This window comes from Capricornis sumatraensis, chromosome 15 (assembly GCF_032405125.1).
Source record: "Capricornis sumatraensis isolate serow.1 chromosome 15, serow.2, whole genome shotgun sequence".
NCBI lineage: Eukaryota > Metazoa > Chordata > Mammalia > Artiodactyla > Bovidae > Capricornis > Capricornis sumatraensis.
This window is the reverse complement of record NC_091083.1, coordinates 68,341,985-68,367,745: the sequence shown is the minus strand read 5'-3', so window position 1 is coordinate 68,367,745 and position 25,761 is coordinate 68,341,985. Positions and strand designations below refer to the sequence as shown.

The following is a 25,761-nucleotide window of genomic DNA, read 5'->3' as shown; positions in this document are numbered from 1 at the left end:
CTTAGAACCCAATCTAAGACACTTCCCTGTCCCCTATCACCACCCCTCTGTGACCCTCTCCTTGGCTGCTAGCCTTCAGAAACCATGCTGGGAAATACTTCGGAGGGAATCACCAGATGTAGGCAGTGGAGATGGGGCTGGGTCTAGTCACTTTTGGCAAACAGGACTCTGGGTAGGGTTTGTCCAGGAACTGGATGAAGAAACTTTGGAGCCCTGGATAGTAATGAACACACCTTTGGGGACCCAGAACAACTTAAGAGAAAGGTGATCTCCTTTGAGCCAAAAAGGGCCTCAGGATCCACTGCTGGGATAAAATATCTGAAATTGAGACCTTCTAGAAAATCTAGAAAGCACGGTCACCAGGATAGCCCTGCAAATGTCTCCTTGTCCTCCAGGCAGAGGGACAGGACAGAAGGAAAGAAGGCAGACGAGATGAAGTTGGAAGGGATGTGGGAAAGCCTGGCTTCGTTGTGGCTCCCACGTTTCCTCTGGCCGTTTGATCGCCCTTGGAAGGGAGACGGCTCCTTCCCCACTCCTGATGCTTCTCTCCATGTGGAGGGAGTTGTACTAGGAAAACATGACTAGCCCTGCTCCTTTCACATTGAGAGGGAGTAACTTAAAACTCTGTGGTGAATCTGGAAGAAGAAATAGACCACGATCACCCGCACGTCCCTCCCTCCAAGCCCACATTCCGCTGTGCCCATCTCTGCCATGAGAGGAGGGCAGGAAAGCCTGCTGCTGCAGTGGAGGCCTGCCTTGGTCCAGCGCTGCCCCTGACTGGGGTCGTCGGTAACAGTCTCATTCTGGGGTTTCGCGTTAGGTAGCCATCGGGCGTGATGACACCCAATGTAAGTTTCCTCATCAATACAAGGGGCAGCTGGTTCTCCCAGCTGACTCATCCTTTGTCTTCTCTCTCAGTTGATTCAGAACTAGGGCTGGGAAGTGAGGTGCTATTTGTTGGACCCCTTTAAACCCTCTTATAAACCTGCTAAGCTCAGCAGCTTACATCCCAGAAAGAGAAGATACGGTGCTTTCTGTGAGCAGTCTCAATGATCTGATATTCCCGAAATCCCCTGAGGCCTTGACGGAATATTTTACACACACGGTTCATCATGATGATGTCCATGGAGAGCTGGTACAGACGCTGTGGAAACAAAACAAACACAATCCCTGGAAACCAGCTGTTTTCAACAGCCAACAGCAAGCTGCATAGTGCTGAGCAAGGTGAAATGCAACAGGATTAAATGCAGTGCTGCTGCTATAGCAGCACCCATAGCTACATCTTCAGGACGTTTTCAAGTCTGCTGAAATCCTGTTGGTAGCTTGAAATTGACCAGTATGGGAGTATTTATGCCCTAGAAACTGGCAACTATTATCAATGGGGCATCTCCCTCTCCAGGAGCCAGGTGTTGAAATATTCACAAGCCCGGCTTTAACTGGACTTCTGAGAGGGTAACAGGCAGGAAGGCCAGGGGTCTCCAAATGGAGGAAATAGCCTGCAAGTGTCAGACATTTTTATCTCTCTTAAGCGGCAGGAGGAAACAAACTAGTGATATTTTTTCCTTCTCTATACAAATTTAAAAGGAAGTTTCTCTTAAAATTCTGTGTTGCCATAAAGACACCTGGTTTCACTTGAAGTTAACCATTGCCTTTTTCTTATGGAAATATTTAGCTTAAGCTATGCTAATGTACTATGCATTTACCCCAAACTCTGTGTCTGACTTGATAAACCAGTATGTTATACTCGGATATTGTTCTTCTAACCTATGTAAATGAAACTATTTGTATGGTGCTCTGCCCTTCTTCAAGATTCAAGTTAATCCTTTTATGACCCACGATAAAGCATTTGGTGCCAAGATTATCCCAAAATACATCTTACGGGTGAGGGGCCTGGTGCCATTCTAAGTTTTGAGACATTCCTTTCTTTCACTAACAGACTGCTGGTGACTATATAACATCCAGCTGAAGACTAGCAGGGGGGTACTCTTTCTGCCGATTTCTGATGCCTATGTCAGAAGCTCTCTCTATCTCCTTTATACTTTAATAAAACTTTATTACACAAAAGCTCTGAGCGATCAAGCCTCGTCTCTGGCCCCGGATTGAATTCTTCTCCTCCGGGGGCCAAGAATCCCGGCGTCGTGATTCAACAACAACCTTTCACTTCCCTGGTGGCTCAGATGGTAAATTGTCTGTCTACAATGCAAGAGACCTGGGTTCGATCCCTGGGTTGGGAAGATTCCCTGGAGAAGGAAATGGCAACCCACTCCAGTACTCTTGCCTTGAAAATCCCATGGACGGAGGAGCTTGGCGCAGGCTACTGTCCATGGGGTCGCAAAGAGTCGGGCATGACTGAGCGACTTCACTTTCTTTCTTTCACTTTCACTTTGGTCCAATAATGTGCACAAGTAACCACAGGCAGTGAGGGGTGATGGGGAAAGCCTGCATGCTGAACTCAGATGGATCTGAAGGAGATGCAACGTTGTTGGCTCTGAAGAGAGAGGGGCCCTGAGGCAAGGAATGTGGGTGGTCTCTAAAAGACATGAAGTCAAAGAAATGAATTCCTTCTTCCATCCTCGAGAACCAACACAGACCTGCTAACATCTGGATGTTAATCCGTGCCAGACTTCTAGCCTCCCTCAGATAATAAATGTGTGCTGTGGGTACTTACCTGGTGATTCAGTGGTTAAGACTCCATGCTTCCACTGCAGGGGCCACGGGTTCGATCCCTTGTCGGGGAACTAAGATCCCACTTGCTGCACAGTGCGGCCAAAAAGTGTTGGTCGCTTAGTCGTGTCTGACTCTTTGTGACCCCACGGACTGTATCCTGCCAGGCTCCTCTGTCCACGGGATTCTCCAGCTGAGAATACTGGAGTGGGTTACCATTCCCTTCAGCCAAAAAATTAAAAATAAATGTGTGTTGTTCTCAGTCACTAAACTGTGGTACAGCCCTCAAAAAGAAAACTCATGTAGCACCTACTCCAAGAGAGGCCATCCTGTCTTTTCTCTGGAAGTTGAAATTGGAGCTGAGAACAAATCTCTCCATCTCAGTGTGAACTGAGGATTAAGGGAGTCTTCTTCTCCCTGCTAAGTAAGCATGGGTAACAGGGAAGCAAGTTCGACACCAAAGAGACAAACCTAGATTATAACACAATCTCCACATCAACTCACCCAGTTTCCTCAAAAAGTCAATCTCGGGAGGAAAAAAATAAAGTATGAGGGATATCCTAGATTAATAACACTCCAAACAAGGACAAAACATGAACCTTGACTGGCCCCTGGTTCATAACAACAAGCTCTGACAGCTACGTTAGAGACAGATAAGAAAACTATATTCGATAAAAGTCACAGGACTGGACATGGCATTAGCGTGTGTCTATGTCACTGCGGGTAAAACACATAATTCTGAGTGGAAAAAAGGTGAAATGAGCTGCCATGTATGAAACCACTTTGAAAAATGAGCTGCACACGGCAGCTGCTTATGGATGCACACGTTTGTAATAAAATTGTAACATACAGACAGGAAAGAGACACATCTGCTTCTGGAAAGTGATTGCCAGTGAGAAAGGGAGTGCGACAGTGAGGCATTTTGTCCGTAACAATAATACTTTTAAAAAATATTTATTTTTCTGTTCTGGGTCTTGGTTGCAGCATGCAAACTTAGTTGCACCATGTGGGATCCAGTTCCCTGACCAGGGATTGAATCTAGACCCCTTCATTGGGAGAGTGGATTCTTAGCCACTGACCACAAGGGAAGTCCCAGGAACTAAACAATTTTTTAAAAAATCATATATCTAAAGGAAATATGGGGGAATGCTTTATCAATACAATTTAATATTTATTGGGAATTCCCTGGTGATCCAGAGGTCAGGACTCTGCACTTTCACTGTGGGCACATGTTTGATCCCTGCTCTGGGAACTAAGATCCCACAAGCTGCATAGTGTGGCCAAAAAAATAATAATAAAAATTTTAAATAAAATTAATATTGATTGAATACAATTGGCCATTGTCAGGCACTATTCTAAGCCTGTTACATGTATTGACTTACTGAACCCTCAACAATAAATCAGCGCAGTAGGTTACTAATGTTATCATTACCCTTTACAGAAGAGATAAGAGGCACAGCAAGTCAAGTAACCTGCCGAATACTATTATTAGTCACATGACTAATAGGTGATAAGGATTGGGGGGATTGCTTTGTTTTTAAACAGTTTTTTTTTTTTTTTTAAGTTTCATCTATTTATTTATTTATTCGGCCGCCCAGCATGGCATGTGGAAACCTAGTTCCCCAACCAAGGATAAGATTCCACGCCCCCTGCACTGGAAGCTCAGAAGTCCCACTGATAGAGATTTGAACCCAGGAAGTCTGGCTCCAGAGTCTATAAGTTTAATCTATTACCCTACCCTGACACTGGGCATTATTCTCTCTGAATCTCCTAATAGTACGAAGGGCGAATTCAGAGCAGTTCTCAGGGGCTCCAAGTGCAGCCAATGCCAAGGGCAGAGCAGGCTTGCAGGGCAGGGGTGAGAATTCAGTCTTTCTGAAGCCTAATCTGACACTCTCTCCTTTGTGACTCCAACAGGTACAGGGTGGCCTTGTTTATCCAAGGCCACCTCCTATACCTGCATCTCTCTTTTTCAAAATACCTATCTGTTCAATCTTCCACTCTTCCTCCCAGGGCCCTTGACACTCCTCACCAATTTCTTCCTCAGGATCTGCCAGGAATGGGACACCATATTCCTGAACTGACAAACGGCACAGCAATCCCTTTGCCTTTCAAGGGTAGGACCACAAATCTCTCCCAAGAATCCAGTTGTACTAGAAATCAAAGTTTCCCTCAGTGGCAAGGTAAGAGCTCCTCTCCATTCCTCATACCCGACCACAGTGGCTGGAAGCCTTGTTCTAACGAATCTATTCTCAGAACCTCCTTATGTCACATTCGAAGATTCTGGAAGGAAGACAGGGTAACGGGAAGTAATCGGAATCTGGGAATCTAACATTTAGTGAGCACTCAGACCCATTATTTCAATTAATCCCCACAACTATTCCAAGGTGACGGGTTTTGTACCCACTCCCCATGTGAGGCTGAGGCTCCAAGTAGCTAAATGACTGCAGAGTCACGGCCAGCTCAGAGAAAGTAGGAGGCTTCCGGGATGGGGGTAGGGGCATCCAAAATCTCAGCCTGGGGACCACTTTGAGGATTAGAAATTGGAGACAACCCTGGAGGGTAAGTACGTGGCACTATCTCATAGCAATAATTTATTAAATTTAATAATTTAATCTTATTAAACTGGCAAATCAGGAACACTCAGCAAGTTGGAAGTCCTCAACTAAATGGAGTGCGCCAAATGTTAAAAGGAACTAGAGGGGGACTTCCTTGGTGGTCCAGAGGTTAAGACTCTGCACTCCTAATGCAAGGGGCCTGAGTTCAATCCCTGGCCGGGGAACCTAGATCCCACCTGCCCCAACTAAAGATTCTGCACACTGCAACTAAGACCCAGTGCAGCCAAATAAATAACTTTTTTTTTTTTTTTTTTAACAAAAGGAACTTGGTGACTGGAACTCAGTGACTCTGAGGTCCTTCCAAAAGTACAGTATTTAAGTTCTAAAATACTTTTTTCTACTAGATCAAACATGACATTGTTACTGGTTAGTTGTGAAGTCATCTCCCACTCTTTGGGACCCCATGGACTGCAGCACGCCAGGCTTCCCTACCCTTCACTATCTCCTGGAGTTTCCTCAAACTATGTCCACTGCATACGCGATGCTACCCAGCCATTTCATCCTCTGCTGCCTTCTTCTCTTTTGCCCTCAATCTTTTCAAGCATCAGGATCTCTTCCAGTGTGTCAGCCCTTAGTATCAGATGGCCAAAGTATTAGAGCTTCAGCCTCAGAGTCAATCCTTCCAATGAATATTCAGGGCTGATTTCCTTTAGGACTGACTGGTTTGATCTCCTTGTAGTCCAAGGGACTCTCAAGAGTCCCCTCCCTTTTCACCCTCCCTCCCCCACCTCCCAGCCCATCCCACCCCTCCAGGTTGTCACAGAGCACCAGGTTTGAGCTCCCTGCATCATACAGCAAATTCCCACTGGCTCTGTATTTTACATATGCTAATGTATATGTTTCAATGTTACTCTCTCAATTTGTCCCATCCTCTTCTTCCCTGTGTCCACCAGATGTTTCTTAAACTGTTCCAGAGCATAAAAAGAAGGAAGACTATCAAATTCTATTTATTAATAATAGGTAAGGAGAAACTGACACTGAGGCCTGACAAAGGTAGCATAAAAAGAGAAAGCTAGAGATTTATCTCATTTATGAATATTGTTTTAAAAATCTTAAATAAATTGAGCAAATAGAATTGAACGGCACATTCTAAAATAACATATTATTTCAGGAATGCAAGGATGGTCAATAGAGAGTCCATAAATATAATTTATGTTAGCATGACTAAGGAGAAAAATCATCTGATCTTCTTCATATTTTAAAAACCATTTCTGACAGAGGCTGAGTGCCAAAGAATTGACTGTGGCAATTCTTCTGACTGCGGTGCTGGAGAAGACTCTTGAGAGTCCCTTGGACAGCAAAGAGATCACATGGGTCAATTCTAAAGGAAAGGAACCTTTCATTGGAAGAACTGATGCTGAAGCTGAAGCCCCAGTACTTTGGCCACCTGATGCAAAGAGCCAACTCATTGGAAAAGACCCTGATGCCGGGAAAGATTGAAGGCAGGAGGAGAAGAGGATGACAGAGGATTGAGATGGTTAGATGGCGTCACCTATTTAATGGACGTTGAGTTTGAGCAAACTCCAGGAGATGGTGAAGGACAAAGAAGCCTGGCATGCTGCAGTCCATGGGGTCACAAAGAATCAGACACAACTGAGCAACTAAACAATATTAATGAACACGTCAATCAGTATCTAATGCTCCAACGTGCTGGGGACCTAAGCAAGACTGCACAGAACATGCCTCTCAAGGAGGAAGAAATTTCCTTCTCCCTTTCTAGGTTCTTCTGGTTGGTCTAAAAATTAAAGTGATATGAGACAGATTAACAAGAGAAAATTACACAAAAGTTTAATAACATGCATACTTAGAAGAAACCCAGGGAAACTGAGTAATTTGCCAAAATGGCCAAAATCCTCACTTTAAATTTCAGCTTCTTTAGTTTAAAACAAAAGAGGGTGTTAGGGGGGCTTCCCTGCTGGTCTAAGGGCTAAGACGCCACGCTCCCAATGCAGGGGACCAGAGTTTGATCCCTGGTCAGGAAACTAGATCCCACATGCCACAGGTAAGTGTCTGCATGCCACAACTAAGACCCACTGCAGACAAGTAAATTAATAACAATTAATTTTTAAAAAGAAGATCCTGGGGGCTGTGATTTGGGACTTGAAGGAAAAGAAAGACAATTTCATATGGAGATAGAAAAAAACAAATATTTGATAAACACGTTTGCCAGCCTTGCACACACAATGGTGTAACCAGGGAGGGTTAATTTTTACTTTAACTCTTGTTTTTGCCCATTTTGTTATAATCACACATAATGGCCTGCCTCAGAGAACCCTGCCCCCTCTGCATGACCCTTACACTAAAGTGCCTTTGTTCAGGTTCACAGGGAGATCTGACCCTGCCCACCTGTGAATGACTGTAAGGAAAAGAAGCCTGCCTGAGGCTTGCCAGGCTAGGAGATAAATATTCGCAAGAATTTAATGGTCTTTTACTTTGTTTCCTCACCGAGGCCCATCTCTGATCCATAGAAGAACCTGACATCCAGGCCCCCCAAAAGCTGGTTATTTTGAGGCATGAATCTGTCATCTTCTCCGCCAGCCCGCTTTCCGAATAAAGTCATATTCCTTGCCTCAACACCTTGTCCCTGGGATTCACTGGCCTCTCGTGCGGTGAGCAAAGTGAGTTTGCACTGGGTAACAACGGAACATGCAAAAGACTCTGATTGCTAAAGTCCTTTGACTTTCCTCCACCACACTCAGTTCATATTCTTTGCAGGTATCTCTGGTATTAGCTCTATTCCAGGTCCTTTATCTAAACTCTCTAGGCAGCTAAGGGGGTGGGGATGGGAGTGGGGGTAAAAAGAAAGGTTCCTGAGGTTTCTGTTTCTTAAAAATAGTCAGATTAATCTTAATGCCAAAGAGACACATTTTAGGGTGACAAACTTTGCTTCCCTACACCTCAGAGCTGTCATATTGGTTGAGGGCTGCTCCTAAAGGCATTCAGTTCAGTTCAATCACTCAGTCGTGTCCAACTTTTTGTGATTCCATGGACTGCAGCATGCCAGGCTTCCCTGTCTATCACCAACTCCCGGAGTTTACTTAAACTCATGTCCATCGAGTCGGTGATGCCATCCAACCATCTCATCCTATGTTGTCCCCTTCTCCTCCCACCTTCAATCTTTCCCAGCATCACGGTCTTTGAATGAGTCAGTTCTTTGCATCAGGTGGCCAAAGTATTGGAGTTTCAACTTCAGCATCAGTCCTTCCAATGAATATTCAGGACTGACTTCCTTTAGGATCAACTGGTTGGATCTCCGTACAGTCCCAGGGACTCTCAAGAGTCTTATACAACACCACAGTTCAAAAGCATCAATTCTTTGGTGCTCAGCTTTCTTCACAGTCCAACTCTCACATCCATACATGATGACTAGAAAAACCATAGCCTTGACTAGACAGACCTTTATTGGCAAAGTACTGTCTCTGCTTTTTAGGATGCTGTCTAGGTTGGTCATAGCTTTTCTTCCAAGGAGCAAGCATCTTTCAATTTCATGGCTGCAGTCACCATTTGCAGTGATTTTGGAGCCCAAGAACATTAAGTTTCTCACTGTTTCCATTGTTTCCCTGTCTATTTCCCATGAAGTGATGGGACCAGATGCCATGATCTTAGTTTTCTGAATGTTGAGTTCTGAATTCATTCACCAGCATTGGGGGCCAAACAATCTACTGGCAGAAAAAGCCCTCTGGCAAAGGTGTTCAGAGTGGGAACTCATCTCGTTAATGAAGAAAAGGCAAGGACCAAGAAGACACAGAGAATTCAAGTCAATAGAGGAGGCCTGGGACTGAGGTCTCAGGGAGAGAGAGCTGGCAGAGTTTAGAGTGCTCTAGAGGTCCTGCATCTTGAAGGCAGAACCAACACCACCTTCCCTTGAACACTGGGGCCGTGATGAAAGGGCTGGCTCTGAGAGCTTTCCTGATACCACTGGCACCAAGGAAAAGCAAGGCATGTGAGCTGACCAGGGAAACACACAGACACAGACATGCCAGTTTTGCAACCCTGCAGCTGTCAAGCTCCATCTGCCAGCATGAGGAAAAAACTAAACCATTAATGACTTTAAAAGACTTCCTGCCAGCCTGTAATTCTACTCTAGTCCCTTCTCCATGCACACCTCCAACAAAGATCTTGACCAGGAAGAACTCACTTCTTTTAAAGGGGAGTTACAGTAAAAACATAAAATAAATAAACAAACAGCATCAGACCTATATAAATATATTACAGAAACACTGGAAATGGAGGCAGGGAACAAAAAAAACAAAATGTTAAATGAAAGGCACTCACCAGAAAAAAAATAACATGAAACAGATGATAATCATGAACAACAAAGGACTCAAAGGGCTTAATGAATTTTAAAGCAAGAGATCAAAGCAAAGACACAATAGTTCAAAGAAGAGATGATGAGCAACTGGAGGAGATGGCATTGGCAGAGCTTAGGAAATGAAGTACTTTTTTTAAAAACACCTTACAAGTGAAGGTCATTTCAGAAACATCAAAAAGGAAATGAGCCTTGCTGAATACAGAGGATAAGACTGCAAAAAGCAAGGGAAGGAGCTGGAAATGAGTAATTAAAAGGGAACCAAGGAATCATATACTGAAAAAGTACAGACATACAGAGGGTGAGAAAGTAGGAGGGCTGAGTACATGGGTTTCTTCAACTTTTATAGCTGTAAATCTTGTTACCCTTTATACCCGATAAACCAAGAAACAGATGTCTAAGCATATTTAAAGACATTAATATGGGGCTTCCCCGTTGGTTCAGTGGTAAGGAATCCGCCTGCCAATGCAGGAGACACGGGTTCAATCCCCTGTCTGGGATGATCCCACATGCTGCAGAGCAGCTAAACACATGCGCCACAACTACCGAGCCAGCACTGCTCTAAGGGCACGGGGGCACTACCGAAGCCCCCGTGCCCTTAGAGCCCACGCTCGGCAAAAGAGAAGCCACCGCAGAGAGAAGCCCCTGCAGAGAGAAGCCCGCACACCAAACTACCGTCGCCCCTGCTCACCGCAACTGGAGAAGAGCCTGAGCAGCAATGAAGACCCAGCACAGCCAAAGTAAGTTCAAAAGAGAAATAAGTAAAATCATATATGTATATAAGACATTAATATAAGTAATCTATTCAAATGAATGAGTCAGTATTTTAAGTACTAAAATCAGTGAAGTATAATAAGGAATACCGGCAGAGCACCACAGTGCAAACAGTTTCATTAAAATTGGGAACTAGGGGGCTTGCAGTTGAATACAGATCGGTGACAGGAGAAAGAAGCAAAAAGATAATGAAGTATGTAGGCTTCTGAATTTACACTGGTTCATCGAGAATGAGAATCCCTAAAAACAAGAGTTAATTACAAACCTAATTACATACCTAGGGTCTAAATCAGTTATCTTCTCCAGTTCAGCAAATCATCAAAAGATAAAATAGATTTGCAACCCAAGAGCAAACATAGATGATAAAAAAAACGTTAGCAAAAAGAAGTTAACAGTCGGTAGGAGACCAGAGAAAGCCTCTTGGAATTCATAATAAAAAACTAAATATACACAGACACACAGAACAACCTAGGAGCTTTTTATTCAAACCACATTAGCCGAACCTGTTTTCTCTTCACCACGAGCACAGCTGGGCTCCTGGAATAATGTATGTAGTATGTGGTGTAATGTAAGTGAAATAGAATTACTAAATCTAAATTTTGTTGAAAATCTGAATTTCTTGTCCACTGATAACTTATCTTTTATATATATATATAAATGTATTTGTTTTATTTTTGACATGTACACATTACTTTTATTTACTATTTATTTTTTTGGCTGTGCTAGTCTTCACTGCTGACACAGGCTTTCTCTATTTGCAGAGAGTGGAGGCTACTCTCTGATTGTGGGGCTTTTTCCTGTTGCAGAGCAGAGGCTCTAGGTGCGTGGGCTTCAGTAGTTGTGGCTCACAGGCTCAGTTGCTCTGAGGCATCAATCTCCAGGGAATTATTCTGAGTTAAAAAAATAAAAGCACCCAGTCCCCCAAAGTTACATACTACATGATTCCATGTATATAACATTTTGAAATGAAAAAAATTAAAGAGATGAAGAACAGATTAGTGTTACCTATGATTGGGAATACGGGCTATGGGAGAGGAATGGGCATGATTATAAAGCAGCAGCAGGAGGGATCTTTGTGGTGATAAACATTTCTAGATATTGATGGCAGAACAGTTACATGAATTTACAAGTAGGACAAAACTGCACAGGCCTACACACATATACAAATGAGTGCATATAAAACTGGCAAACACTGAATAATGATTATATCAATGCCAACTCTCTGGTTTTGTACAACTATATTGTACTATGGTTATACAAGATGTTACCATCGGGGAAAACTGGGTGAAGTCGGCACTCTTTTTGCTATTTTCTACGACTCTATGATTATTTCCAAATAAAATGCTTTTTTAAAAAAAAGGTATCCAGGCTTCTGTTCCAAAAGCCCCAACCATGTGCCATCAAAAGACACCGGTCTCTAAAAGAGACAGGAAATCATACTGGAGCTCTCTCTTCACAGAGATGGTCTGCAATCCACTGCTTGTCCTCTAATCAACATTTGCTGAGTGTCAGCTGGGAGTCAGGCCTTGTGTTGGAAGCTAAGTGATACAAAACGAATGATTTATGATCCATTTCTATGCACTCCCAACCTAATGCTAATTGTTCAGCCACTAAGTCATGTCCAACTCTGCGACCCCCTGGACTGCAGCACACTAGGCCTCTCTGTCACTATCTCCTGGGGTTTGCCCAAGTTCATGTCCATTGAGTCGGTGATGCTTTCCAACCATTCAATGCTAATAAAAATGGCTAATATGATAAGAGCATTGGACTAGGAAGTCAAAAGGATTCTGTCCTCCGAGAAACACTTACTAGGTTTTTGATTTTGAACCAATCCTTTGCTTCTTGGTATCTTGACTTACTGACCTGCAAATTTAAGAGAAGAGAATACATGTAAATATACATTTTAAACATAACCTCAGTCCTCTGGATGGGTTCATGGAAACCTGAAATACCTAAGTAACTCCCTCTTCTAGGAAGAGATATTATAACTTTTTAAAAAAATAGATTTTGGGGGCTCATTGACCCATTAAAAGTTTAGAATAACTGAATCTGATTTTAGGATTTAATCTTTAAGGTCCCTTCCATTCTAAGGGTCCACAATTCTAGTAGATCTCTGAGATCTCTCCTTCCATCTCTAATATTCTGTGGTTCCAAGAGGGATGAAAGAAATGGGCTAGAACTCTAACATTTGGAATTCCCAGTACCACAAGAGTTCATTCCCCTCTGCAAGAGGACAAGGATTCAATTTTTCAACATGGAATTCCAGGCTGTTTAGGATTCAATCTCTAATTGATCTTCCAACCTCAGTTATCACTTCCCAAGACCCCAGCTCAGCCTAGTTTCCACAAAGCTTCACTCCCATTCACTCTATGCGTTAGTCCACACAGAGCCATCTGCCTGGAACACCCCTAATTCCACCCTTTTTCTTCTTGAGTCTAGGTTTAAAGGTCCGCTTCCCAGTGAAGGCTTTTCAGGACCTCTCATCCTCACAACAGGCTTCTTAGCCCTGGATACCCACTGCCCATTACCACTTAGGAAACAGGACTATCGGTTCACTCAGGGCAGCAAACCCAGCCGCCAGGAGTCATGGCAGAAGAAGTTAGAGGTTTGAAGCTGGTAGGTATAACAAACCCTAGGCCCCTGTTTTTCCCACTGCTGAAAAGACAGAAAAATATCAGCTTTTAGGAAAGCGACAACCTGAGAGCAATAGTAAATCAACTATTCTGAACGTTGACGTGACATCAAACAGCATTCGCTTCAAAGAACGAGAGGGAGTGGTGGGGACCAAGTTCAGTTCAGTTCAGTTCAGTCGCTCAGTCGTGTCCGACTCTTTGCAACCCCATGAATCGCAGCACGCCAGGCCTCCCTGTCCATCACCATCTCCCGGAGTTCACTCAGACTCACGTCCATCGAGTCCGTGATGCCATCCAGCCATCTCATCCTCGGTCGTCCCTTTCTCCTACTGCCCCCAGTCCCTCCCAGCATCAGAGTCTTTTCCAGTGAGTCAACTCTTCTCATGAGGTGGCCAAAGTACTGGAGTTTCAGCTTTAGCATCATTCCTTCCAAAGAAATCCCAGGGCTGATCTCCTTCAGAATGGACTGGTTAGATCTCCTTGCAGTCCAAGGGACTCTCAAGAGTCTTCTCCAACACCACAGTTCAAAAGCATCAGTTCTTCGGCGCTCAGCCTTCTTCACAGTCCAACTCTCACATCCATACATGACCACAGGAAAAACCATAGCCTTGACTAGACGGACCTTAGTCAGCAAAGTAACGTCCCTGCTTTTGAATATGCTAAGTTGGTCATAACTTTCCTTCCAAGGAGTAAGCGTCTTTTAATTTCATGGCTGCAGTCACCATCTGCAGTGATTTTGGAGCCCAAAAAAATAAAGTCTGACACTGTTTCCACTGTTTCCCCATCTATTTCCCATGAAGTGATGGGACCAGATGCCATGATCTTCGTTTGCTGAATGTTGAGCTTTAAGCCAACTTTTTCACTCTCTACTTTCACTTTCATCAAGAGGCTCTTTAGCTCCTCTTCACTTTCTGCCATAAGGGTGGTGTCATCTGCATATCTGAGGTTATTGATATTTCTCTCAGCAATCTTGATTCCAGCTTGTGTTTCTTCCAGTCCAGTGTTTCTCATGATGTATTCTGCATATAAGTTAAATAAGCAGGGTGACAATATACAGCCTTGACGTACTCCTTTTCCTATTTGGAACCAGTCTATTGTTCCATGTCCAGTTCTAACTGTTGCTTCCTGACCTGCATACAGATTTCTCAAGAGGCAGGTTAGGTGGTCTGGTATTCCCATCTCTTTCAGAATTTTCCACAGTTTATTGTGATCCACACAGTCAAAGGCTTTGGCATAGTCAATAAACAGAAATAGATGTTTTTCTGGAACTCTCTTGCTTAGGCTGACTGGAAAAGAGGACCTTGTCTAAAGGAAGGAGACTGGCTCCCGCTAAAACATTAAAGATTCATTGGGAAGACGAATTTCAAGGTTTTCAGGCTGTGAACACTGTTCTGTGGGGATCTCCTTTAACTCAACTACAAGAGCACATCCTATGGGATAGGCAAGTTTTACACCAGGGCCACTGACAATCATCAAAGAGGCCAACTCCTTCTGTGCAGAAATCAAAGGAACTACAAGGGTTATATAAAACCTCTCATAAAGGACCCCTGTCTTTCTGTTTTCTTGTCTGTAAAATGGGCATGATTGTGTGCGTGCAGTCAAATCTGACTCCTGTGACCCCATGAACTGTAGCCCACCAGGTTCTTCTGTCCCTGGAATTTTCCAGGCAAGACTATTGGAGTGGGTTGCCATTTTCTTCTCCAGGCAATCTTCCCTCTTCAGGGATCAAATGCTGATCTCCTGTGTCTCATGCACTGGAAGGTGGATTCTTTACCACTGAGCCATCTGTGAAGCCTTTAATTGGGCATGTGAGTTTGAGTGTGTGTGCCTAGTCAAGAGTCATGTCCAGCTCTTTGCAACCTCATGGACTGTAGTCCGCCAGGCTCCTCTGTCCATGGGGGTTCTTCAGACAAGAATACTGGAGTGGGTTGCCATGCCCTCCTCCAGGGGATCTTCCCAATTCAGGGATTGAACCCTAACCTAACCATCGGATCTCCCGCATTGCAGGCAAATTATTTGACCTCTGAGCCACCAGGGAAGCCCTATAATGGGCATACAAAACATATTTGAGAGCCAGCTGTCAAACAGAATATACTATCACTTACCTAAGCGCTGTCAGAGCTACATGCTTTTACCTACATCATCTCATTGAATTCTCCTTCCTAATGAAGTAAGTTCTAGTACATCCACATTTTACAGATAGTGAAGCTAGAGCTCAGAGACAGCAATTTACTTAATGAAGAGAAACATTTAAAAAGCTTTTCTTTCCCTGTGGCTCAGACAGTAAAGAGTCTGCCTGCAATGCAGGAGACCCAGGTCGGCCCCTGGGTCTGGAAGATCCCCCAGGGAAGGGAATGGCACCCCACTCCAGTATTCTTGCCTGAAAAACTCCATGGACAGAGGAGCCTGGCAGGCTACAGTCCATGGGGTCGCAAAGAGCTGGACACCACTGAGTGACTAACACTTTCATTTGTTCCAAAGTCTTTACTATTTAATCCTCTCAACAACTCTGGCAAATAAACCCTGCAGGGATTTCACCAAGGCAGCCTGACTCCCACATGGTAGCATGCTTTTACTGTACAACGAATATATATATGAAAACCATGTATGGAATGCAAATTTTTCTGGCACCCACAATTTAAAATGATAGACATGAATTTTAACAATATATTTTATTTGACCCAATATGTGCACAGTATTATAAATCCAACATGTAACCAATATAAAAAAATATTGAGATATTTTACATTACTTTCTTTTCATACTAAGTCCTGTGTGTATTTCACATGTCAGCACATCCCAATTCCGACTTGCCACATGTCAAGGGCTCGAAAACACGTGGCTAGAGTCCACTATATGTGGCTACGCATTAGTAATCCTAAAGTTAAAAGCAGAACCCACAGAGCCACCTGTTTCTTGGTTTCAGAAGACAGGCATAATAATAATAATAATAACAGAGTTCTTGGGCATTTACTCTGTGCCATAAGACGGCCAAGTTTTATTACTACATGTGTAGAGGACTTTGCACACGTCATCCACCCGCAACCAGGTGAGTGTACTGCCCTTCTCCTTCGACTGAGCCAGAGAACTTTCCCGAGTTGGGCCCTCCCCCAGTGCCTGACCACAGTCCCGTTGTCCTGCCACCAGCCGGGCGCAGCCCGCGCAAGTCCTCGGCTCGCCACCATCCTAATCAGGGCCAAACAGAGGCGCGCTTGCAGGGGCGGACACAGGTCACCTGCAAGCTGAAGCGATCAAGGCGGGCCAAGACGCTTTTGCGAGCCGCCTGCGGCTTGGGCGGCGGCTTCGGCACCTGCTCCTCCTCCGACCCCTCCTCCGGCTCCGACTCCGACTCCTCCTCCGACTCCTCCGCCGACTCTTCCTCCTCCTCCTCCTCCTTCTCTTCGAACAGGTGCTCGGAGGCGCCACCATCCGGAGCCAGCCGTGGCGAGCTAAGATTGGTCTGCAGCCCCGCAGGCGCCGCCACCCCCAGACCCCACGTGGGAACGCGAGGGGGCGCCGCTTCTGGGAGCCCAGACCCGGCTTCCGGACTCTCGTGCGCAGAGCTCATCATAGAGAAGCCAGCGGGCACGCCCACTTCCGGCCGCCCCAGGCGCTTCGCCGGCGCTGGTAAGCTCGGCGCGCCCTCCGCCCGCCTCCCTCAGGGTCGCGCGCTCCGCCTGGTACGGGAAAAGTCTCCTTTGCCCCGCCCCCTTGCAGACGCAGAGCTGAGCCAACAACGGCTGGACAAAGAGCGACGCGTGGAGCCAGAGTCATGGCGGCCCTCGAGCAAAGCTTGGCTCCAGCCGGAAGCCCCGCGCCATCCTCGGGGAAAGAAGAAGGAGCCGGCCCGAGCTCAGGCACGGAGGGTGACCCTGCGGGCTCCTCCTCGACTCCTGAAGCCCCACCATCTATCCCCGACTCCTCCAATCCCAGCGCCGCGGTCCCCGAAGCGAATGTTACGCCTCCTGCGGCGGCCTCCGCCGCCCTAGACCTGCCTGTCGGACCCGCACCCCAGGGCCCTGCGCCGCTTGCCGAAGCCTCTCCGCGCTCCCCTCCAGGTCCTGGCGGCTCCCGGCCCGGCCCAGAGACTTTCCGCCAGCGATTCCGGCAGTTCCGCTACCAAGACGCTGCAGGCCCACGGGAGGCGTTCCGACAGCTTCGGGAGCTCTCGCGCCAATGGCTGCGGCCCGACATCCGCACAAAGGAGCAGATCGTGGAGATGCTAGTGCAGGAGCAGCTTCGCGCCATCCTGCCCGAGGCAGCGCGGGCCCGGCGGCTTCGCCGCCGCACCGACGTGCGCATCACCGGCTGAGCGGCGGAGCTGCGGGCGACCCGAGTCAGGCACTCTCTGGACTGGAGCCATGATCGAGTCCGGGACCGTGAGCTTGGCTCCCCAATACGCGATAATGAAAAATGAGTTTTGGCAGTTCTTGCAATCTCATGCGTTCTTTCCCGTGTTTATTTTCCCGAACCTATTTCCACCCTTTCTGGCTAGTTGTGAAACCAAGTTGGGGGCCCATGAGAATAAAGCCTTTGTTTCTTATTCACTTGGCCTTCGTTGGCTTTTGTGGGATCATTATGTGTTGGCTATGGGTCTCCACATCTGGAAATTTTCTTCCTGCGCTTTCCCCAGCGCCCCACATGGGTTTCCTTTGTTTGGTTGGAGCCTATGCAATGAGGACTCCCAGCAGCCTGGTTCCAAATTCGCCGGTACCTCTCATTGGCTAGAATTTGAGCTTGTTTTCCTGTCTCAGCGGATAGAGGACAGTGGTACAATCTTGTATGTGGTTGTGGGTCGTGCAGGCAAATAGGTGACTGTAACTAAGTGCTGATTTAACTGGCTGCTGCTATAACAATACTGTCCTCAACTTGCTCCATCAGCCTACCTTGTGGGCGCAGGCTTCCCCAAAGGCCCAAGTTACAGGGCTGTTTTGATAAGTGTTCACTGCAGGTCCTTACCTAGAGAGGCTAGTTCTTGTGAACTCTGGTTTAAGCCTCCAGACCCCTCTCTTACCAAATTTTAGGCCTCCTGAAAGATTTCCATAACAGATTTGGTGTGAACTGATGGATTATTTACATTGTTGGAGCTACTCATAACTTTCTAAAATAAGCATAATTGTTTAGGAAGGGAAGAGATTTGGCAAATAATAGGGAAGCTCTGCAGTATAACTCCATTTCTTGAGTCTTCTGCACAACCAGGAAGGAGCTGATTGGGGTCCAGAGTCGTTTGTCTTGGTCTTCAGAAGGGTCCTAATTGTCATGGGTGCCATCTTTTAATATAAGAAAGGCCAGACCTGTCTTCCCTGCACTGCTTTCAACAAGCAAAAAGGTAATAGTCCTGCAGCTCACACCACAAAGCATGAGTCAGTCTGCGCTAGAGGGTGGTATGGGGGGCATTTTATTTTTGAATATTAGACACTTAAATGAATTCAAAAGTATTTTGTATACTTCCTTGGAATTTTGTATTTAAGCCTGCATCTGCTCCCTACAGGGCTTCCCAGGTGGCTCAGTAGTAAAGAATCCACCTGCCAATCCAGGTTCGATCCTTGGGTTGGGAAGATCTCTTGCAGAAGGAAATGGCAGCCCACTCAAGTATTTTTGGGCATGGAGAATCCCATAAACAGTGGAGCCTGGTGGACTACAGTCCATAGGGTCACAAAGAGTTGGACATGACTGAGCATGCATGTATAGCTACCGCCCTGCCAAAGAAAAATCTACTTAGAATGTAGAAGCAGACTTGCTTTAAAGGGTAGTGTTTATGGAAAATTAATGCACATTAAAGATTGAGTAGATAACAAATGACTGAAACGTAGCAACAAAAACCTGTTTTATTTTTCCAAATACAGATACAGAAGTTTGCATGTTTTGCAAATATTGCTTCAAAGCAACATTTCTATATACAGCGCCTTCTGTTCTAACAGCGCGTAAACATAGATATGTATCCACAGTGCAATGTTGGCTCATCAAGGGTCCACCTTGCATACACTCATTACTTAAAGAAACAAAATGATTAGTCAAACCAGAACTGTTTTTGTCAAGGCAATTTTTCTTTTTTATAGGTGGATAGTTTTTCTCAAAAGAAAACTTAGGTAGTGTACATATTTCTAAATGGTAACAGTAATATTTGCAAAGAACAGTTTCCAGTGCTCCAGCTTGGGGTTAATTCAGCTTGACCAAGAAACTGGGGATGGAGCCCCTCCAACATGGCTTTAAATTAGGGAAGCACACTGAAGTCATCAGAACTTCAGAGTCATCCCCGCTTCCCAAAGGACAAAAGTCACAATGAGTGAAAAGGGATTATTTCCTTTACAAAAAGCATAAAATAAACCCAATAATGACCACTTGGTAAAGTTAGGGTAACTCAGTTTCTTCTTCCATCTTGAAAAAGATGTGAGATTTGACCACCGTTACAGCTTCCCCAGAAGTGATGGTCAAATGTGTTTTCAGGAAAGAAAAATCAGTAATTTAATAATATTAACACAAGTCACTGTACCTCACAGTTGTGGCTACAGAAAACCATCCTGTTTCTTCCCTTTTCGGACAAGCATCACACAGTTCTTAAAATGTGGCCATCTGATAAATTATACAAAATACAGATGCCATGCACACTCCTTGAGCGTTTCTTCCCACACCGAAAGTACTAACGTTAGCAATGGGAAGCAACCTCATAGAGGAATTGTGTCAGCTTTATCACAGATGTCGTAGCCACATGTATTCCCTCTGATAGATAAGCTCCAGCAGGTCAACTTGCCCTGTATTCATTTTATATCAAATGGCGAATTAAATCACTAGACAAAGCATTCCCTGAAACAGATCTTGGTACAGAGGCCCTTATGACCACGATTACCTGTGCCGTAAAGCCTAACCATCCCGGAGGTCACCGGAGATCCTGTCATTGCTATTGAGATATTGGCTACTTCATGTTTACATAGTAAAGATTTGCAGCATATAACATTACAGATCCATAAACCCAGAATTAACTCGTGAGTGTTAATGGACAAATGTGCTTTGATTTTTGCCTTTAGTGATAGGAAAACTAAATGGTAAAATGGGTCATTCCTCAAAGCATGGAACAGTTTCTTTAACTTTACCTAGTAAGGAAAAAACAAAACAATTACACGTGGAACCGTAACCTGCGAGAGTAACAAATATTGTCTCTAAAGGTACAAATTGTACCTGGACCTTAAGCAGCATAATCACCTTGATCTCACAAAATAATACAAACAGGAAATTTAAAGTGTTAAAGTATATTAAAACAATTCTGAAAATGCTGACTACTGAACATATACCCTTCAGGGAAGGAGAAAAGCGGCAGATGTAGAATCTGGTTTCTTTACAACAATATAAAATAAGGTCATCCCCCAAACCACATCTTTGTAGCAAATCTTTACAGTGAAAGAGTTCAAATTTGGGAGAACCATTCTGGGGACATTAAATAGAACTGGTAAGCTGTCAATATTAAGAAGTGGGTAGAAAATGCTGTCCTTCGGGTTCCAGACCCTGTCTGCTTCCGTTTGGGATTCCTCCTAGATTCTTATGACAGTGAGATTCTAATTCTTCCATAGGCTGTATGGGTTCTGCAACAAAAGACACAACCCAGCCAATTCTGGGGTGAAAGCATACAAAACTCATCCCTGGTACCATGAAGTCATGCAAGAGAGGTGGTGAGAAAGTGAAGAGTTCTAGGGAGAAGGCAGGCCGGCCCAGGCCTCTACTCCTTCCCAACCTCCACACAAGGGTGAAGTCACAACATTCCCACGAAGCTGGAAAAATGAAAATGATGCCTGCTGCCTAATTCATGCCAGGCAGAAACCCAGAAGGCTTGGCATATGCCCCAACCTGACAGAGAAGTCAATTAAATAAACTGCAAGTTGAATTTACAACTGTTTTCAACTACACTTTTTTGGCTCTCATTCCATTTATCATCGGTGGCACGATTTCAAGTGAAGTTTGTGCAAAAAGACTCACTCTCCATTCAACAATGTGCACAGAAGAAGGGAATCCCAAGAGTCTATCTGCTACCTTCCTGGTAGGCTTTGAGATCAGAGTGCCCTCCCTTCCAGCAGCCAAAATGACCTCTTTGTCCAAGTCCATCACACCCCTGCCCAGATCCCTGAAGTCAGTCGGTGTCACGTGCATTCGGCATGCTAGGTTTATTTATTTAAATACGTGAAGCTCCTCTTGCAGGTACCCCAGGATTGTGCCCCCATTAGTCTGGGGTGCCCAGTTTCATGTTGAGCAGCAGAGTGCAATCTGCTGCACCTTGCCCAGGTCCGTCAGCAGCTGCTTGATGCAATGCTTGAGCTGCGGAAGCCTGGCCAGAGGCTCTGGGGGCTCCAGTTCCCCAGTGTAGTCCAGCCAGCTCTCCAACACTGTGGGCGGAAGAGAGACAGGACCCGGTGAGTTCCCAACACTTGATTTGCAAGAATGTCAGCACTTTATTTCATCTGACCACTAACCGGGGGTGGGGGAGCAGCCGGGAGGGGAGACCATTTCAGGCAACACTGACTCATCACCCTCTCTGGGAAGTACTACTCCTCAGACAAAGTTAAATGCTGCAGAGCAGTGCCGTCTAATAGAAGTTTCTGTGATGATGGAAATGGGCTATGTCTGTGTTGTCTAATACCCCACTACCCATGTGTAGCTACTGAGCACTTAAAACATGGCAAATGCAACCGAGAAACAATTTAAATTTTATTCAATTAGCCACACATAGCTAATGACTATTGCATTAGTCTACAGTGTAGTAGGCTTTGAAATACCCACCTTTCTCAGTGTTACTGCCCCACCTTCATAGTGAAAGTGAAGTCGCTCAGTCGTGTCCGACTCTCTGCGACCCCATAGACTGTAACCCACCACAGACTGTAGCCTACAGGCTTCTCCATCCATGGGATTTTCCAGGCAAGAGTACCTTCATAAGGCTTTCCCATATTGAAAATCAGAGAGCCTGGTGTGTTAGCCTTCTGTTAAGAAAAGTGACTCTAACAGGACTTGAAAAGGTCTATTTTTATCTCCATAAATTGATTTGTTTCATGCTGATTCCTAGGATGAGTAGCACTGAATACTCTGATTTCATTTGCTAAATATTTAATGTAAGATGACCAGGTAATAAGTTTCCCAGGTGGTCCAATGGTAAAGAATCCACCTGCCAGTGCAGGAGGCAAAGGAGATGCAGGTTTGCTCTTTGGGTCGGGCAGATCACCTAGAGGAGGAAATAGCAACCCACTCCACTATGCTTGCCAGGGAAATCCCATGGACAGAGGAGTTTGGCGGGCTATAGTCCATGGGGTCACAAAGAGCTGGACACGACTGAGCACAACCAGGTAATAACAAAGTTGATTATCATTAGCTCAATATCTAAAAAGCTGTCTTGCTTCTGAGAGTATGATTTTTCTATAGAAAGACATTTATTCTTTCCCAAGCCACTCCCTTAAGCTCTGGCGTTTGGGGAGAGGTCATCCAGGAACCCTGATTCTTTAACAAGAGCCACCTCCACCCCGCCCCCCACAGGCAGGCCTGAGGTTTGCCCCAGCCTGCCTGTAGTCTTTCTAGTCTGTGCACCAACCTGTACTGAGAACTTTCTGGACCCCCAAGCCAGAGGTGCAGAAAGAAGACGACCATGCAGGGCCTGTTCCTCAAGCAGTCTGCAGCCTTGCACATACTCCTCTGCCCTCTTCAGACCAGTCCTTCATCTTCCTTCCCACGTTTCTAAACCCTTTGTTCCCTGCAAGCTATTTCTCAGGGAACCCTACCCCCTCTATAACCTGAGTCCGGTCCTTGAGTCACAGGTGCTATGCTATCACTTGCTCTCCTTTGGAGCACTTATCCTGGTTTGTAGTTAAAAATAATAGGATGGGGCTGCCCTGGTGGTGCAGTGATTGAGAATTGACCGTGCAGTGCAGGGGATCCCAGTTCCATCCCTGGTTCAGGAAAATCCCACATGCCACAGGGCAACTAAGGCTGCGTGCCACAACTACTGGCTGTGCTCTAGAGCTTGGAGCCGCAACAGCTCCCACGCTCTGCAGCTACTAAAACCCCAGCACCCTAGAGCCCCTGCTCCGCAACAAGAGAAGCCATCGCAAGTGCTGAGCCTGTGTGTGTGCACTCAGCTGCTGTTGTGTCTGACTCTATGTGACCCCATGGACTGCAGTCCACCAGGCTCCTCTGTCCAGGGAATTTTCCAGGCAAGAATACTGGAGTGGGTTGCTGTACCCTCCTCCAGGGGAATCTTTCCAACCCAGGGATAGAATCCATGTCTTTTATGTCTTCCTACACTGGCAAGCAGGTTCTTTACCACTGGGAAGCTCACAATTGCTGAGAGGCCCCTGCTAAAGCCACGAGAACTACCTCAGATCTGGTTCAGGCTCACCCAAGATGTCCCCCAACACCTTGGTGACCCAGTAGGCACACACAGGGAGAAAGAAACAATCTGTGCGCAGACTAAAAGAGTCTAGCCCAGAGGTCCCCAAACTTTTGGCACCAGGGACCAGCTTGGTGGAATACAATTTTTCCATGGACAGGGGTGGTGAGGGGGGCAGATTTCAGGATAATTTAAGCGCATTACACTTATTGTACACTATTTCAAATCTAATGCTGCCCTAATCTGACAGGAGGTACCACCAGTCTGAGGCCCAGAGGTTGGGGACCCATGGTCTAGGCCACTCATAGTCTATGAACTTGGTTAGGAGAACTGTTTGGAGCCACTAAGGGGGAAGTCTTCTCTCTAGATCTGCAGAAGTGAAGACCAGACACATAACTGTGGGAGCCAACAGCACCTCCTCTGGACCCCAGCATCCAGCCTGCTGGCCTTCTCTCCACACCAGGTGCTGGTCCATAACCCCAAGTTTTTCTTTTAAGGAAGCTCAACGGTATATGACTGCAACCAAGGCAGAAGGTTATAAGAATAAAGTTTCATTTCAAACATATTCCCCCATACCATCTAGATAGAGACTGTCTAGAGGAGATAACATTAAAAAAAAAATCTAATGCTAAAATATTGTGTTTTCATGCTCATTAAATATCTTTATCTTTTAGTTTTATAAGACTGTTCACACACTACATAAGTTATTAAATAATGGTTAAATACTCAAACAATGACATTTGTTAAAGTATAATCAGTTAATATAACAGCTTATTAGATTTTTAAAAAGGAATATTATATACAAATTCCTATAAAAGCTCAGTTTATCTTGAGGTATTTAGATGAAATGAAGATAGTAGAAATAAAATGGGATTTTGAAGAATCTCAAATACAACGCAAAATCAGTTTACGTGAGTAAAATCTTTAAACTTAAAATTGATTTTCTTGCTTCCGGTACCTCTCAGGGCCTGGAATTGAAGAATACAAGACGGAGTATGTGGCCCCAAATGAGTAAGACACATAAAGAGCCCTCTGAAAGCCCAGAGAAGGGAGCTCAGGCTTGTCATCCTGGCCTGGCCACACTGTCCTCTCAGTGAGCTCAGGGCTGGAGCAGCCCAAGCTGGGTGGGAGGGGGTACATCAGTGATTAAGTAGGTATGCTCAGGCCTCTCCCCTGGGGCCGCTTCCTTTGGCAACAACAGAACCTTTGTCCTGTTTCTACGGTGCCTGAGCTTCTTCTTGGGGACCCAGAGTTAATTCCACAATTTTCAGTCCATCATTGGACCCTCTTTCAGCTTTCTACCAGCAAGGTTTTCCATAGACCTGGTATCTGTTATAGTTCTAAGGAGCTCAAGGAAACCTTTTAGGAGTAAAGAGAGAGAGGAACACTCTAGCTTTCAGCAACACCCTCACAATGGACCCTGGACTGGCCTGCCATCCCCAGTTCAGCAGGTTTGCCTCTGGGGCAGGCCAGGAAGCGTGTGGGCACATTAGTCTTTGTCCTCCAACAGGGCCATCCCTTTCCCAGTCAGCCACCTCTTAGCATCCTGCCTAGTCACCCCTCCTGTAGCAAGAAACACAGCTCTCTCCAAGGCTCCACTTCAGTCCCTGGAGCTCCAGGAAGCCTTCCTGTTCTCGCTTCCCCTCTTGATAGCTGTCCTTCTCTAGCCTGACCTCACCCACACCCTCTGACCTTTGCTTACATAACACATGGGATTTTTCTTCTGAGTTATTTCATCCCCAATTATAGTAATAATAGCCTAGCTATCCTCAGAATCCGCAAACGAAACATTTATTTCTTAATCAGCCTTCTTTCTAAGGATGAAATAATAATAATAATAATAATTGGGAAATAAGAGAACAAGAAAGAGGAAGTCTGCCTTCAAAAACCAAACTGACAACACCCTGGGGATCAACATTTCAGTCCTCCAAGCCCATCTGATAACTTAACATCAGGGAGATATATCTGGGGGGAACATAAGTGACTCAGTCAAGTTCTAAAATATCTGCTGATAAAGAGGAGAAGGCTTCGTTTTAGATTTTAGGAAAGGCTGAAAAGAAGGGGTTTTCAGATTAATCCTCAGACATCCTAAAAGCTCAAAGCATCCAAGTATCAGCTCCCCACAGAACTTGGTCAGTAAAGACCTGCTCAGGACACACACCACCCACAGGCAGAGCCCAGCTGTTCCGCTGTGCTCTCTCCTGGGCAGAAGGGACTGGGAGAGTGAGGCTGAACCCCTGACAGCACACAGCCCTTAGAAGTGCCCAGTCGATACTGAAAGTCAGGCTTGGCCATCTTGAGGGGAGAATGGAGATGAGGGGACTAATAGAAGAGGCAATAACACAGCTATCCCTGGAAACCCAAATCAAAGGGTTCAGAAAGCAGCTCTTCCTACTGGCCCAC

General features: G+C 45.4%; 3 protein-coding genes across 3 annotated transcripts in view; 1 reads left to right on the top strand and 2 right to left on the bottom strand.

The window, feature by feature from the left end:
- Positions 1–7,842, bottom strand: part of CNBD2 (cyclic nucleotide binding domain containing 2) — a 53,494-nt gene extending 45,652 nt beyond the window's left edge. The window contains exons 1-3 of the mRNA XM_068986815.1: positions 7,715–7,842; positions 4,697–4,817; positions 1,007–1,144 (exon numbers count right to left, since the gene is read on the bottom strand). Of these exons, the coding sequence (XP_068842916.1) occupies positions 1,007–1,144; positions 4,697–4,817; positions 7,715–7,842 (387 nt within the window). The remainder of the gene's footprint in view (positions 1–1,006; positions 1,145–4,696; positions 4,818–7,714) is intronic.
- An 8,695-nt stretch (positions 7,843–16,537) lies between these two features.
- On the top strand, positions 16,538–17,513 carry SCAND1 (SCAN domain containing 1). The gene is made up of 2 exons (XM_068987596.1): positions 16,538–16,625; positions 16,716–17,513. The coding sequence occupies exon 2, from the start codon at positions 16,771–16,773 to the stop codon at positions 17,308–17,310; it is 540 nt and encodes a 179-aa protein (XP_068843697.1). The 5' UTR covers positions 16,538–16,625; positions 16,716–16,770; the 3' UTR covers positions 17,311–17,513.
- A 1,377-nt stretch (positions 17,514–18,890) lies between these two features.
- The window catches only part of PHF20 (PHD finger protein 20), a 135,221-nt gene continuing 128,350 nt past the window's right edge, over positions 18,891–25,761 (bottom strand). The window contains exon 18 of the mRNA XM_068986907.1: positions 18,891–21,370. Within this exon, the coding sequence (XP_068843008.1) occupies positions 21,228–21,370 (143 nt within the window). The 3' untranslated portion in view covers positions 18,891–21,227. The remainder of the gene's footprint in view (positions 21,371–25,761) is intronic.

Bases quoted from the DNA above. Each gene is read 5' to 3' on its own strand.
- SCAND1 (XM_068987596.1), top strand. From the start codon at position 16,771: ATGGCGGCCCTCGAGCAAAGCTTGGCTCCAGCCGGAAGCCCCGCGCCA.